The sequence below is a fragment of the Periplaneta americana genome, chromosome 14 (genome assembly GCF_040183065.1).
Source record: "Periplaneta americana isolate PAMFEO1 chromosome 14, P.americana_PAMFEO1_priV1, whole genome shotgun sequence".
Taxonomy (NCBI): Eukaryota; Metazoa; Arthropoda; class Insecta; order Blattodea; family Blattidae; genus Periplaneta; species Periplaneta americana.
The window spans coordinates 126337181-126352744 of NC_091130.1; the positions used below are offsets into that span (position 1 = coordinate 126337181).

Genomic DNA, 15564 nt, shown 5'->3' on the forward strand with positions numbered 1-15564 from the left:
TGACTGTGGCTTCTCACAGGACCGATAGTTTTCTGATATTAAGGTAGGTGTCTCTGATATGGCCATGCTAAGGTATGAGAATTTTTCTAGCCGCCATTTTGAAAAAAAATGTAAACCACTTTTTTCTTACTTGTTCTCAGTCTAATGGACTTTCTTAAAACAATTTCGTTTCCACATAAAAATAGCTTTAATTGTCCAAAAGTCCCAATTTCCGAATGTCTACCTAGTGGCCATATCAGGAACACGTGCACATGATATGGCCACACTTGTTCCATGTTCTACAAATCGTGATTGTTTTCAGTTTGATAGCGCAGTTGTGCTAAAATTAAATAATTTTGGTGTAAAATGAATAAACATGACACTTAGGCTAACAATCTTTTTTATTATTCAAAAGTGTAGTCAAAACAGGTTTTTCCATCAAAAATTAAGTTGTTTTTCTTAAAATACAAAATTTTTGCGTAATCCCAGCTATAAGGCATGCAAATTTGTTAGGTGAAAAAAATTAAAGTGAAATGAACTTGATATGGCCGTGGTGCATTTGATATGGCCATATCAGGAGCAGGTAAGCTTTCACGAAAATCGTTTGATTATGAACAACTCGTAAAATATACGCCATCAAAGACAACACCAATCAACAGAACATTAAAAACTGAATGGAGTAACTTACTATGGTTTTCACGAACAAGTCTTTGAAAAACATGCATAAAACAAAGGAGACTTACCAAAGAAAAATAAGAAGAGGTCACATGAAAACCGCAAAACAGGCAACTGACGCCATATTGCTCAACCTGACTGGATGGAAAACGATCAAGTGACATACCAGGAAGCTCTTTCACTGTATTCTGCTGCAATTATCGGATTTTTTGGTTAACTAACTCACAATAGCGGGGTGGCCATATCAGGAACATGGCCATAACAGGAGCACCCATCTTATATCATAATTATATTTTAAGAAATCAATTTCCCAGCAACTCAATTTCATTGTCCAATAATAGGATGCGTAACACTAGCATTCCTTTATTAAAATGTTGCCATGGAAGTAATGGAAAAGTTTCCAGCAGAAAGATACGACAAGAGCAAGAGCATTCACTTATCTGGTAGAAGCTAAATAATCAAGTACGGTATAATTCCAAAAATGCCGGTGTCTGGAAAGTTCGCTAGTTTTCAGGTAAGAGTTCTATACGTTTCAAATTTTTATGTAAACACAAGAATATGTTATAGCTTTATTTTAATACTAGCCGTACCCGTGCGCTCCGCTGCACCCGTTAGAAATAAATATAAAGTAATTATATAATTAAAATAGGACATTTGATCCAGGGAACATTCGTGTTTGATAGAAGGATAAATCGTTTATTATGTTACTTAAATTAAATGGTATTAATAGAATTAAAATGCGATCATTTTGATCCAGATACCACTCATTTGGTCATAAAAATTATTTTAGGAAATACAGGAAACGAATGCCTATCAAGTTTTCTGTGCATAAGAAGCTATTTTAATCTTACCTGTCCTCGATTCACTCAGAAGTTACTGTAATAACATTATAGCATGTCCATCTAGAGAAACTACACTTTCCAATGGTGAATTAATAATTAATTATACAAATCAGTTAATTTAGCTTCCGATATTACTTCATACAAACACAGAAACATTCTCTGTAGGCTACCGTATGTTTCATAGCTTTCAATTGTTGTTGTCCAAGCCCCTTATAGACGAAATCATTTCTTTTTTATTTCATTACACCGTCTTAGCGTTGTTATTGTAATTTTGAAACTCATTTATCTCATTAAATATCAGTCCTATCAAAATTTTGTATAGAATAAAACTTATCGGAAATTATGTTTAAAGAAACTTTTGTTATGTAACATTTTTCATTAAAATCAATAATAAGCGAGATATTTCGATTTATTTAATTCAAGCCCCCCCTTATAACCCCCCCTTTTTAAATAAAATATTTTGAATGCCATATAGCCTAAATCCTAAGTTACAACGAACTTAATTTATATTACAATTTTTATATAAATCGGTTCAGCCATTATCGCGTGAAAAGGTAACAAACATCCAGACAGAGACAGACAGACATACAAACAAAAATTTCAAAAAAGCGATTTTCGATTTCAGGGCGGTTAATTATATATGTTAGGACCAATTATTTTTGGAAAATCAAATATTACCAGAAAAATTTCGGCTACAGATTTATTATTAGTATAGATTTCCTTATTCATTTATATCAAATGAAACGGTTCTCAGAAAATATTCTGGTTAATTATAGCTGTTAATAAGATAGTGATGGAATATAATTTAATAATATTTATTAATTTAAATAAAAATGATAAAAGTTGTTGCCGTCAAAGCCTAGCAGGCTGAGCTATGTTGAAAAACGTTGGTCACGTACCTGCACTCATGGCGTTCATAGTTTTTCCATTTACAGCTATCCAAACACTTGTACTGAACATAATCCAGTCTTCTCTTTTCACACTTCCACTCACAATAAACTAAACTACAATGTCTTTATTAGTTCCATTATAGTACTGTTTTGCAATACCGTAGTTAGTATACTACGTGAAGTGAACTCCACAGGAGCTGCACAGCGATTAACCCATACATCCCTTTTCCATATCAGTATCAAATGGGCTTGCCCGGTTTACTGCACAGAATGTTATGACCGACCATGCTATCTAAACACAACAGTAGGCTAACGTCTGTTATTTTATATACGCTAGAAAACACGCAAATAACTTAAGTTATGCAGGTATTACAAAGAGAGGGGATATCCGCTATGGGGTTTTCTATAGCACGCGACACTGAACGTTTTTTGACCAAAAGAGTGGAAAAAAAAAGGTCTGATTTTTTTTTATGGAAGGTAGTTTGGAGTGTGAAGAGTTCATATAGGACGTTAGTTCTGTGGTGTTCGGGTAAAGGGGTATAAGTCATTTTTTTGTCCAGGTGGAATTTTGTTCCCCAGATGAACACACAAGTTAAATTATACAAGTGGGTGTGCAAAAATAAAAAAATACTAGCAGTTGATGTGTTTTATTTGTATAGAAAATTATTTGTAATAAGGGTTCCAAGTTTAATTTTCGTTTATTTCCGAACTCATCTTTATTACTTATCTCCCTTTACTCAAACACCACAGAGTTGACTTCAAAACATATTAGAAAATAGATAACAATTGAAAAGAATTGATCGGTGTAGGTAGGCCTAATTTTAAAAGTGATTATTGTTGTTGTTTAGTCAACTGTCCGAAGACAGGTCTGAACCTCTCAAGTGATACCAACAAGGCACCACTTATGAGGAAACTAGGCCAGGAGATACTGGGGTAGGGTGGCCAGCTCCTTTTTCCCTCAATTGCATACATCGCCGACTAGCTACATATTACACTAGTCAGATTTCAGATGCATACAAACAATTTGTTCTTCCTCTGACACTTATCGTCAAGTACGATGCACTGCCTGATAATAGATTTACAATCAGCCAAAACCTCATCAGATGATTAAGGTTTGGATAAAGTAGCTGTATCAGGATAGGCATCCTTGGTCCGTGCGTTTTGTTTAGAATCATGAACTACTATAGTCGCGACGCTGTTATTCCCGGCGTGACTCCTCCTTTTTGCTTACGTCTTAGGAAGTGAAGGCTCTATAAAGTCTAGGTAGGTAGTATCGTTCATCATTTTTGCTCATTCATTGCCGAGCTACCAGACGAGGGATCTATTTGTCAAACCGTTAAACATTATCATGTCGTAGTTGATATGATAATAAATCAAACGCACCGTAATTCAGCAAATAATTGAGCGGCAAATAAAGTCCTCGTGTGCTTTCTGCAAACGCCAACGAAAGAGCCAAAATGGCGGGCGATTATATTAAGTATTTATCGAGCCTTAGGAAATGCATGACGTCTTCATCAGCGAATTACAAGACGCACACGTTTAAATGTAGCCGACCTGCAATGCGATTGGCTGTCGGAAATTAGAGCGACGGGGCTATAGTAGTTGTCGCGTGTCCTCCAGCCGACAGTAAAAGTACGATTATTTAGTCCTGACAGTTGCCACCGATATGCGCCTGGGTCAGGCGAGTCCATTTAGTTACGCCAAGGGGTGTTTGGGTTAGTCACTCGCTTACCTTCGGAGCAATCGGATGTCATGCGTGCGGTACAGCGGTATGTTTCTAGTACAATTAATCTGTACCGGTACTGCATTCTTTTACCGACCGCTCGCCCTTACTACTCCGGAGCTCTCCCCACTACTCCTATTACTTCCCCTCTTTCGCATCGCTGAGCTGTCAGGACTAAATAATCGATCTGTAATGACGACGAATAAGTATTCAGTTCCTATCAGCTGTATTGTCCATTCCGTGATGTTTCAGGTAGGGAGAGGGGAACGCTCTTCCCAGCAGACAGAGTTTTAGCTAGTGAAACGTGGTAATGTTTACTTAATCTGAAGCAGGTCAAGGCCTTTTCCTATACAGCCTATTCTGATACAGCTACTTTATCCGAACCTTAATGATTATGTAACGCGTAAAATAAATAGGTAGAACAATTCAAAATGAACGCGAAACGCATATTTCAATTCACTGAGTATATGCAAGGCATACCAAAAGCCTAAAGTAACATAACCTTACCTAACCTGTCGCAGATTTGTATATCAAGGCATACCAAAAGCCTGAACTAACCTAATAATGTCACAGATTCGTAAATGCAAGGCATACAAAAAGCTTAAAAAGTAAACTAACTTAACATAACCTGTCACAGATTCCCGTAACGTAGAACTTAAGAAAAATGCACGTTGGAAGTTTATGTCGCCTGCTATAGAAAAGCTATTCACTTTGTTTGAGATTAGTGAAGTCGGTTGCAATAAAACAATAATCGAGAGTAACCCAGCTTTAAAATAAATATAGATTAAGCTTTTATAACGATTTTCACGGTCCTAAAATTGATTCGGGGCCCTGTTCTTGGGAAACACTAAATTACCGGTACATCAATACAATTAGACAATACTGTAACTATAGCTACTTACCAAGAATTACGTTGAAGTTAGGCTAGTAGTCATGGTTTTCAATATTCATAACGTGATGTTGCAGAGTGAGGTTAACTAGATGTCGACGTATTTCTCAAACTTGATGTAGGCCTATTATGGAATATGTATATTTCAGAAATACAATGCTGTTTTCTCCGTTCTACAAGTCGCATCTTATTGAAACCACCTATAAATCGGGTAATTATACAATAACTATAACACACATTTTTCACACGAATTTGTACCTAATTTCATTACTGTACTGATTGATGTAAACCAAGGCATAGAGAGTACAACTGCGACCTTCACCTAACCACAGCCGTCTGTGATTTAACCAATACAATGCTGTGATGTGAAATTTGCTGTAAGCAAAGAATAAAAACTCCATTTCCTTATCGATTCTAAATAAAGAAAAAAAGAAGACTCATGATTTAATCTTTGTGGTAAACTTTTCAAACCTTAACTTATATTGTAGCAGCCCTACTTTGCTATAATAAAAATATTCATATTCGCTGTGAATCAAACAGTAGTGATTCATTTTTAATAAGAAAAAGTAGGGCCTAGTAACTCCCGAAGAATTGCATATTCCTCTTCAGTATCAGAATCTGTGCTCGAATAGCCTATTGAGATATTACCACAGTCTAGTATATAGTCACGAAGCTCAATACGTAGTGAATATGCATCCATAGGTAGTTGCTAACCACTAGGATCGCTAATATCGCCTCATTACAACCAATGCGAAATAGTACCGGCACAGTCTATTGTTCCTAGCACTCTCACAACTCAAGCTTCGTGACTGTATATACTAGACTATGATATTACTCCATCTTTGATTTGACCATAATATTTCCTGTCTTTGAAAGTTGCTGTTTAGTTAACTGTCCAGAGACAGGTTTGAACCTCATAAGGCGACTAAGCCAGGAGATAATGGAATAGGATGACCGGTTCTTTTCTCCCTCCTTTGCATACATTGCTGATTGTCTTGGGCCAAGTCACAAAGCTACATTTACAGTTGGAGGTTGAAGTGAACTACAGTAACTCCCATAAATAATCAGACAACACACATTTTATTAGATTATAATGAAATAACTTAGGCCTACATTGTAATGTTGATTGAAATAATCAAATATACACTCTATTATATTTAGAAAATAAATATATACATTTCCAAAACATAACAAAGAGAAAGGTTTTTTTTATTCTCATAAAAATAATCTGACAGAATTACATTTGCAACAAAACAAATGAAGTTTACAACCAAACAAAACAGATTTATTATTCCTTTCCTTCTAATAAATAATCTCTCTCAGCCTCCTTCGCATATTGTGGACCAAGTTCTTGAGATACAATTAGAAAATTTTGAGCCATTCTTCTTGCAGTCTTGTCTTCAATGTTGCTTTGACATGATGGGTGTTTGTTGGACGGCCGACTTGAGTTTATCCCAGACATGCTCGATAACATTAAGATCTGGGGATTGAGGAGGAGGATGAAGTATATGAGGACAATTGAAAATCAGCCATCATTGCACAATTTCGGCTGTGTGCTTAGGGCTGTTATCTTTTTTTTTTGTTTATTTTACGATGCTGTATCAACATTTCAAGTTATTTAGCGTCTGAATGAAATGACGGTGATAATGCCGGTGAAATGAGTCTGGGGTCCAGCACCGAAGTTACCCAGCATTTGCTCGTATTGGGTTGAGGGAAAACCCAAGAAAAAACCTCAACCAGGTAACTTGCCCCAACCGGGATTTGAACCCGGGCCACCTGGTGCTGTTATCTTGGTAGAATGCAAAATTGTCTGATATTGTCATTTCAACGCTAATTTTCACATTGCCTTTCAATATCTTAAGTTATTCGTGCTTATCCATGATTTTTTCGATGAACATTATTAATTTTCCGACCTCACTGGCTGATATATAGCCCCATACCAATAGGCTTCCTCCACCATGTTTTATGCTCTTCCAGCTCCTCACTGGCTTTTCTACAAACTGTCACGTGTCCATCAGAACCATTGAGTATGAACTTAATCTCGTCTGTGAACATGACATGCTCCCACCAATCAGTGTCTTTGCTAGAAAACTCTTTTGCAAACAGACGTCTTTTTCTTCTATTCCTAGGACAGAAGTAGAGCTTTCTTCTTACAGTGCGGCCATTAAAACCAGCTTTTCTTAATATTTTTCGTACTGTTCCTGGGCTGTATTTCCAGTTCCTGGGATTTTTCTTTACTTTTCTCACTACAGAACTCTCCTCTCTTCCGGAAAGAATTTTTGGCCCACCGGTTTCGGTAAAGATTCTATCCTATCCTCATCTCTTTATCTGTGTATATCAGAGACTGTGTGCTTTTGCTCAAATTGACTATTTTTGCTATTTCACAAGAAGTTTTTTTCTTCTCATAGTGACAAATAACAAGTTTACTTTGTTCAAAAGTATTATGTTGACCTTGCGGTGCCATGTTGCATACCTGTGTGTTGCACAGAAAGCGTTCGGTCTCTGACTGTGAGTACAAAGAGCTGCTCTACTTCTACTGCTTGTATAGAGGTATCGTAAACAAAACAAATGATTTTGTCCGATTGTCTTTGTGATGTAAAATCGTACTGAATGCGGGAAAGGTGTATGTACTGTAGTTCTATTTAGAAGAAATGTGTACCATATTTTGAATATATATTCACATCACCAAGGATTTCTTTAAAAATGTTATTGTATGCTTGCCTTTTTATATTGTTATCCGACAGAATGAAAATTTAGCTATTTTTTCCACTATATATATTTTATAATATCGTTCCCTGTGTATCAAAAATTTTAGCTATTTTGGTGTACATGCGTCGATCCACCTCCACCTCCATCTCCTACTTGAATGTTCGAGGCGAGGGGGATAGTGTAGTGATCGTGGTTGGAACTGGAAGTCAGTTCTCGACTGGCCCTGAGACGGACGATTAAGAACCTGGAATCAGTTCACCTGGAGGAATCAGCCAACTTAAAATTGACGTTAGAATCCGATAAGTATAGGGGAGAGTCGGGTAGTATTGGACATCGGGTAATATCGGACAGTGAGTTTCTTTCATCTACCGATGATAGTACCTGATTGACATGGTTACGTTTCTGTGATGTCGCATAGAGAAACGTAACCATGTCATTCAGGTGCTACCATATGGTGGTAGATGAAAAAAACGCACTGTCCGATACTACCCAATGTCCGATACTACCCGACTCTCCCCTATACCAGGAATTTGAGACTGCTTGTGAGATGAGACAGTTTTTTTTAAAGATATGTTAAAAGGGGTTGTTGTTTAATGAAATAGTTTGGTTATTTGTTTTTTGGTTTCCCGAAGGTTTTGTTGTTATTCTGTATTAAGAGACATTATGATGCAGGTAGATGATGTTATTACTTATTGTTGGACGTTTTCTTGTTAATGTCCTTTTAAGATAGAGATCATAATTAAAGAGATATATTCTTGTTGTTGAATGTTTTTTGAAAGAGATAATTATAATAAAGGGAGGTATTGTAATTTGGAATTCTTTTTCCTTTTCTGAATTCATTCTGGCTTATCCAAGTTCCTTGCCTAAATATTAGTGAGGTTGAGTAATCGTCACAAAAATTAAATACTTCTTCTTCCTCTTTCCCTTTTGTCTCACGACATCGGGTCTGCCTCAATCCATCTCATCCATTCCTCTCTATCCTTCGCCATTCTTCTCAGTGCCTCGATTCCTTTCCCTCTTTTCCTTGCCATCATCTTGATATTATCTACATATTTGGTCCTAAGTCTTCCCTTCCATCTTCTCCCTTCCATCATTGCTTCCATTACTTGCTTTGGTTTTCTTTATTCTCCCATTTGCTCCATGTGTCTATACCACTTTAGTTGTTTTCTTCTTAACTTCTCTTCCACTGATTTCTGTTTTAATTCCTCTCTAATTCTCTCATTTCATAGTACTCTATCCCGCTTTGTTTTTTCTACTATTCTTCGATAGCATTTCATTTCAATTGAAAAATCAAAATCTCTTACCCATGAGAGACAGACTGATTTGTATGAGAAGATACGTTGCTTTGTGCTGGAAGATAAGAAGGATATACTAGGCTATAACCAAGACTTCCATTTCTAAATTCAGAAGTAGGTGACAGATCAGCACACCCACTTAACTTCTATTAATAAAACACAAAAGCTTCCTATTCCGAGAAAACTATCTCCTAGAAAACTAAATCGTTCTACATGTGGTTATTGAAGAAGATTGGCCACAATGGTCACACAATGAAGGGTGTGGATTTGTCCAAAATGCAGAGATGAACAGCAGCAGTCAAATTCATGTGTGAATTTATATAAAATAAATAGAGACAAATTGAGACTGAAAACCTGGACCTTCTTCTTAATAAAGAAATGCCAGAAAAAACACTACACTACATTTTCACTTATTTTGGAAAATAAGGTCTAAAAAAAAAACATGTCAATGAAACAGAAAATAGCATAATCAGCGTAAGTGATGTACATAACCAGAGTTATGAATGTTTAAATATAATACATTTAGAAACCTCTATACTAAAAAATAGGTTTTAGTTTAAGAAGAATATGGCTTCAGTTTTACAGGTCTTGTCTTTCTTTAGTTTTATATACTGTATTGTAATTATATAAAAAAAAGTTAAAAAAAATTTTCTTCATATCTATACTGATGGGTCACAGAATCCTGATGATGGACTTTCAGGCACAGGGTATTATATCCCAAAATATAACGAGAAATATTATATATCATGTTCATTTCCCTCTAGTCTCGAAACAGAACTACTGGCCATAGAGGCAGCTCTTTTACATGTCTCTACCTTATCTGATATACTTGTATGCATTTTCAGTGACTCGATGGGAGCTATTCTAAATATCATGAAATATACTCCAACTTTCTATGCACAAATCACAATATCTATACAAAAAATATTAAATAAACTAAATCTTCAAAAAGAAATAGTATTCCAATGGATACCTGGTCATTGCGGCATTAATAGAAATGAGACTGTAGATAATATTGCTAAACAGACGACATCTTTGGGGCCCAAACCTATGCAAATAACTTCTTTAACCAGCGCATATCCTGCAGTAAATTCTCATTTAACAAATTTATGGGTCGAATTATGGCTTTCTTCTGATAAAGGTCAAGTACTTCAAAACATTCAAAAGAAACCTAATGATTTACAAATCTTCCGCAACATTCCCAGACACATACAAAAGCAAGAGCCAGGACAGGCCATATTATCACTCAGAAATATCTTCACCGCTTTAATCTTGTTAATTCTAGTTGTTGCTGGTACAACAATAATGAAGAAGATTTGGAACATATCCTCTTAAACTGCCCTGTTACAAACATCCATAGAACTAATTTCAGCGGAAAAATTGTTCCTGGCTGGGTATCTATCCCGGAATCTCTGGTTGAACGTACCAGCGCTCTCCCAACTGAGCTACCCGGGAACTCCACCCGACACCGTCTCAACTTTCCCTTTATATCCACACAACTCGCGTGGGCTGACGAAACTCCAGAGACCCACATCGAGTACACACAAACTCTGTGTGACTTGGAATTATGGTTTTCTGTTAACGTACACAGTGACGTACATATTATGCAAATCTAGTCTTTCAGGTGAAGCTTCCTGTAAAGCAGACGGTGTCGGGTGGAGTTTCCGGGTAGCTCAGTTGGGAGAGCGCTGGTAAGTTCAAACAGAGGTCCCGGGATCGATACCCGGCCCCGGAAAAAATTTGCCCTTGAAATTATTCAAAACTGCTTTACAGGAAGCTTCACCTGAAAGACTAGATTTGCATCCATAGAACTAATCTAAAATCTGCAATCCCTGTAACCTAGGACAATTCTCTCCGGTATATACTGAATACACCTCATCTTTGGAATGTGCCTGCTGAAATATACAACCAGATCGTGTTTTTTAACCATCATTTGTAAGAAGAGGAAATTCATATTGAAACATAGTGGAACACGTGTTGTCAGCAAGTAGCTGGATACACTACGAAGATAAAAGATAGATCTTTCTTTAAACCATTAATTCTTTTCATGCACATGTTAAACTAATATCGTAGAGTTAAAAAATAACAATAACTCAATACTCGACAACTGGTCCCTTTCCATATCCACGCACACATAGTGTTTATTCTCGTGAACAACTCGAATGCGCTGTCTGAAATCTTCCAGCTTCCCTAACCAGTTGCATTTATTCGTAAAAGGAAATTGTGTGGACAGGTTATAATCAGTGGTATTTTCTTGCTTTCTTATTGGTTCAAAGTAACGACAATACTACAAGCTTTATTAGCCGTTGCTAGGAAATGGGTCCTTTGAGGCAGTAGATTATTACATTTCGCATGTCTGGACACAAGTGAATTCACAATGTATTTGAAGCTCATCTTGGTACTGCAATTTTCTCTTTGCAGTATTCAAGTCTACATACAAGATCTTCTTTGGTAAGTTAGTATTAAAATAATCTAAACAACGTACATTTTGCATGAGAAATAGGGATGAAGACCAATGTCAATTGTTGTTGTTTTCTAATGCCAGGCGTTTGATAATAAAGTCATTTCACCTCTTGCACTCCAATATTTTTCAAAGATATTATCATCGTCAGCCACTGAAGCACAGATTTTGAGGAGTTCCGAATTCATTTCTTGGTTTGAGTTGCACAATGGGCAGTTACGGGACTGATATATTCCAATTCTATGCAGGTGTTTGGCCAAACAATCATGGCCTGTTGCCAATCTAAATGCAGCTACAGACGATTTGCGTGGTAAATCGGGAATTAACTGTGGATTTTGATGCAAAGAGTTCCATTTTTTCCCTTGAGATTGTGTTATCAAATTTTGTTTGTTGAACTCTAAATATGTAGATTTAATACATCTTTTCACAGAGTAATACGTAGATTTAGTAACAGGTCTGTAAGTAGCAGTGCTGCCCTTCTTTGCTAAAGCATCCTCATTCTCATTTTCCAGGATTCCACAATGGGATGGTATCCATTGGAATACAATTCTTTTATTGAGTGATATTAATTGAGAGAGCATTTTAGTTATTTCTGCTGTTTGAGATGAAGGTGTGTGTGTGTCTCGAGACTATTGATAGAATAGCTGCTTTGGAGTCTGACAATACAACTGCATTCTTAAATTTATTGATGTGGTACTTTCACTTATTGCAACAATTTATCCATCAAAACTTGTTGTTCCATATCCAAGTGATCTATAAAGTGAGAAGAGATAGCATGTAACACCTCCACCGGGACCTTGTTCTCTGGAGATCAAGGATCCGTTGGTGTATAAATGAAGCCAGTTTTGTGGAGGGTACCTAATATTGTCTCTAAAGACAACTGTTTCATTATTTCAGTGTTTACTTCTGATTTCAGTATTTCTTCTGTTAAATTTAGATTATATTCTATATTTAATAGAGTTAAGGGGTTTGGTTTAATTTGTAAGTTTTCTTTTAAATTCGGGATATTGATTTTCTATTTTAATTCTTGAACAATGGATATGAACTTTTTTGAGTTTTCAATCTACAGAGAGGGCTGTATGAATGCCAATTGTTTCCTGGTAATCTGATAAGTTTTTCATATTGAATCAGTGCTTTTTCTTCTATTGTCATTTTGATGCTGTTAATATTAGTGAGGAATCTCATAGAATCGATTGGAGTTGTTTTGATTCCACCAGTAATGAGCCTGAGAGCTTGGTTTTGAACATATTCTATTTCGTTTATGAAAGGTGAAGTAATTAAAATTCCAATGTCAATAGTGAGTAATGAAATCTGATTTTGTAAGTCAGTTATGACGCCTGGGAAGAATGTCATGTTAACCATATGTTATCACTAGGGCTCGGAAGTTGATGAAATATCATCTTTTTTCTGAGACATCACAGACAATGTAGGATACTAAAGAAACTCGTTTCACTTCAACACAAACCAATATAGCCTATTTTTATGTTGCATTTTCGGTCTTTAATTGTATATTGGTCATTTTTTTAGGAAATGTTCTACTTTTCGTTACATTTTTGCTCTTTTCTGCTTTTGAACGGACTTTTTTTTACGGTGTAATCATAGTCTATATTCGAGAACCTACTGCAGATGCTTGGGCAATTTGATTGAGTCATGCAAGAATTTTCCTTATGATTGCATCAACCTTAACTCTTGATCACGTGTGTTAAGTGCTTCCTCCCATTCAATGCAACAGAACAAATATTGCACCCACAGTGCCTGCAGTCGGCATAATTTATCTTACAAATGAAGATAGTATTGATATAGAAAGTACTTCTTCTATAGCAATTTCTCAAGTCTTGCTGCTGATCCTCAAATTAAGGGAAATTTGGTACATTTCAATACTAACGTTTCAATTTCGGCAACAACAATAAGATGGCTAGAAAAAAAAAGATGAGAGCATTCATTCAGCTGTCAAAAAGATTAATGGTTTCGAAGAACTTTTGCCACTATGTGTAGGAAAAATTGGACAAGAATTTAAGAGAAAATGAAACATGTATTGAAAAACAACATTGGGTACCAATCAATGTCTAAAGTCGAGAAAGTTCTGCAAGATGAAAATTCTGACTTCTGTGTTATTGATGAACATTTTTTACCAGAGGACCTTAGTTGCTTCAAGTATGCGCCCATGACGTCAGCTGAAGTAGAAAGGAGTTTTGCAATATACAGGAATGTCTTTCAAGACAAATGGCAATACTTTAAATCCGGGATCTTATGAATAGCAATGGCTCTTTACTGCAATGCTGAATAAGAGCTATGTTTTGGAATTTCAATCCTCGTAATATTTAAATGTATATTGGAGTAATTTCGGAGACATATAATAATAATAATAATAATAATAATAATAATAATAATAATAATAATAATAATAATAATAATAATAATAATAATAATAATAATAATTTATTATTATCATTATTATTATTATTATTATTATTATTATTATTATTATTATTATTATTATTATTATTATTATTATTATTTGACGGAGGTGGGATATGATGGCAGGACTAGATTAATTTTGTTCAGGTTACTTACTTACTTACTCGTTTTTACGGAACCCGGAGGTTCATTGCCGCCCTCACATAAGCCCGCCATTGGTCCCTATCCTGAGCAAGATGAATCCAGTCTCTACCATCATATCCCACCTCCCTCAAATCCATTTTAATATTATCTTCCCATCTACGTCTCAGTCTCTCCAAAGATCTTTTCCCCTCTGGCCTTACAACTAACACTCTATATGCATTTCTGGATTCGCCCATACATGTTACATGCCCTGCCCATCTCAAACGTCTGGATTTAATGTTCCTAATTATGTCAGGTGAAGGATGCAATGCGTGCAGCTCTGCGTTGTGTAACTTCCTCCATTCTCCTGTAACTTCATCCCTCTTAGCCTCAAATATTTTCCTAAGAACCATATTCTCAAAAACCCTCAATTTCTGTTCCTCTCTCAAAGTGAGAGTCCAAGTTTCTCAGCCATAAAGAACAACCGGTAATATAACTGTTTTATAAATTCTAACTTTCAGATTTTTTGACAGTAGACTAGATGACAAAAGCTTCTCAACCGAATAATAACAGGCATTTCCCATATTTATTCTGCATTTAATTTCCTCCCGAGTGTCATTTATATTTGTTACTGTTGCTCCAAGATATTTGAATTTTTCCACCTCTTCGAATGATAAATCTCCAACTTTTATAGTTCCTTTCGTACAATATTCTGATCACGAGACATAATCATATACTTAGTCTTTTCGGGATTTACTTCCAATCCTATCTCAGGTTAGGGACAGATAGCGGGCTTATGTGAGGGCAGCAATGAACCTTCAGGTTTCTTTAAAGCCATTTGTAAGTAAGTAAATATTATTATTATTATTATTATTATTATTATTATTATTATTATTATTATTATTATTATTAAAACATTGCTCTTTTTTTTAACATATTTTCAGAAATTTAAGGTAATTTTATATTTAATTTTTCTTTGATTTTTAGGTCATTAACTTCCAAGCCGTAACTATCACTGTATTGGTCGGATGATTTTTCATTTCTGCTATGGCATGTGAACATTAGGCTGGCAGGCTTTGGCCCTCCATTTTTTTTATTACAATGCAATATGATACAGTGTTAAACAATGTAATTTTAGTTACTTTTATTATCAATACTGTACAAAATGTATATGAAGAGTATTCAATTACAAGGTAAAACCGTCAATACTGTAATCAAAGGCCTGCACAGTGTTTTCTATTACTTTACAGTACATTTGAAATACGATGATAGACCGTACACAAATTCATTATATAATATTCCCTATAAAAATATATATTCAATGAACGGTTTATATACAAACAATAATCCATAACTGGGAAATAAAACTAACCACCTGATCACACGCATAAGGCTCACTTGCTTGCTGAAACACGAGAACTCAGAAAATGAGAGTTTTGTTCCAACCTACTGGCTTCATCCTCTGCAGACAACTTCATGATTATCAACTTCGGATCCACAAACCTCTGCAAACATTAACATTAGCATAAGTAATACACCATGTAAAATACCACGACAATA

General features: G+C 35.6%; 2 protein-coding genes across 2 annotated transcripts in view; one reads left to right on the forward strand and one right to left on the reverse strand.

The window, feature by feature from the left end:
* The window catches only part of LOC138713718 (ATP-binding cassette subfamily G member 4), a 405479-nt gene that overhangs the window by 361934 nt on the left and 27981 nt on the right, over positions 1 to 15564 (forward strand). The window lies entirely within an intron of this gene.
* twy (twitchy) overlaps positions 15134 to 15564 on the reverse strand; it is a 61313-nt gene continuing 60882 nt past the window's right edge. Inside the window, exon 19 of the mRNA XM_069846025.1 lies at positions 15134 to 15509. Within this exon, the coding sequence (XP_069702126.1) occupies positions 15399 to 15509 (111 nt within the window). The 3' untranslated portion in view covers positions 15134 to 15398. The remainder of the gene's footprint in view (positions 15510 to 15564) is intronic.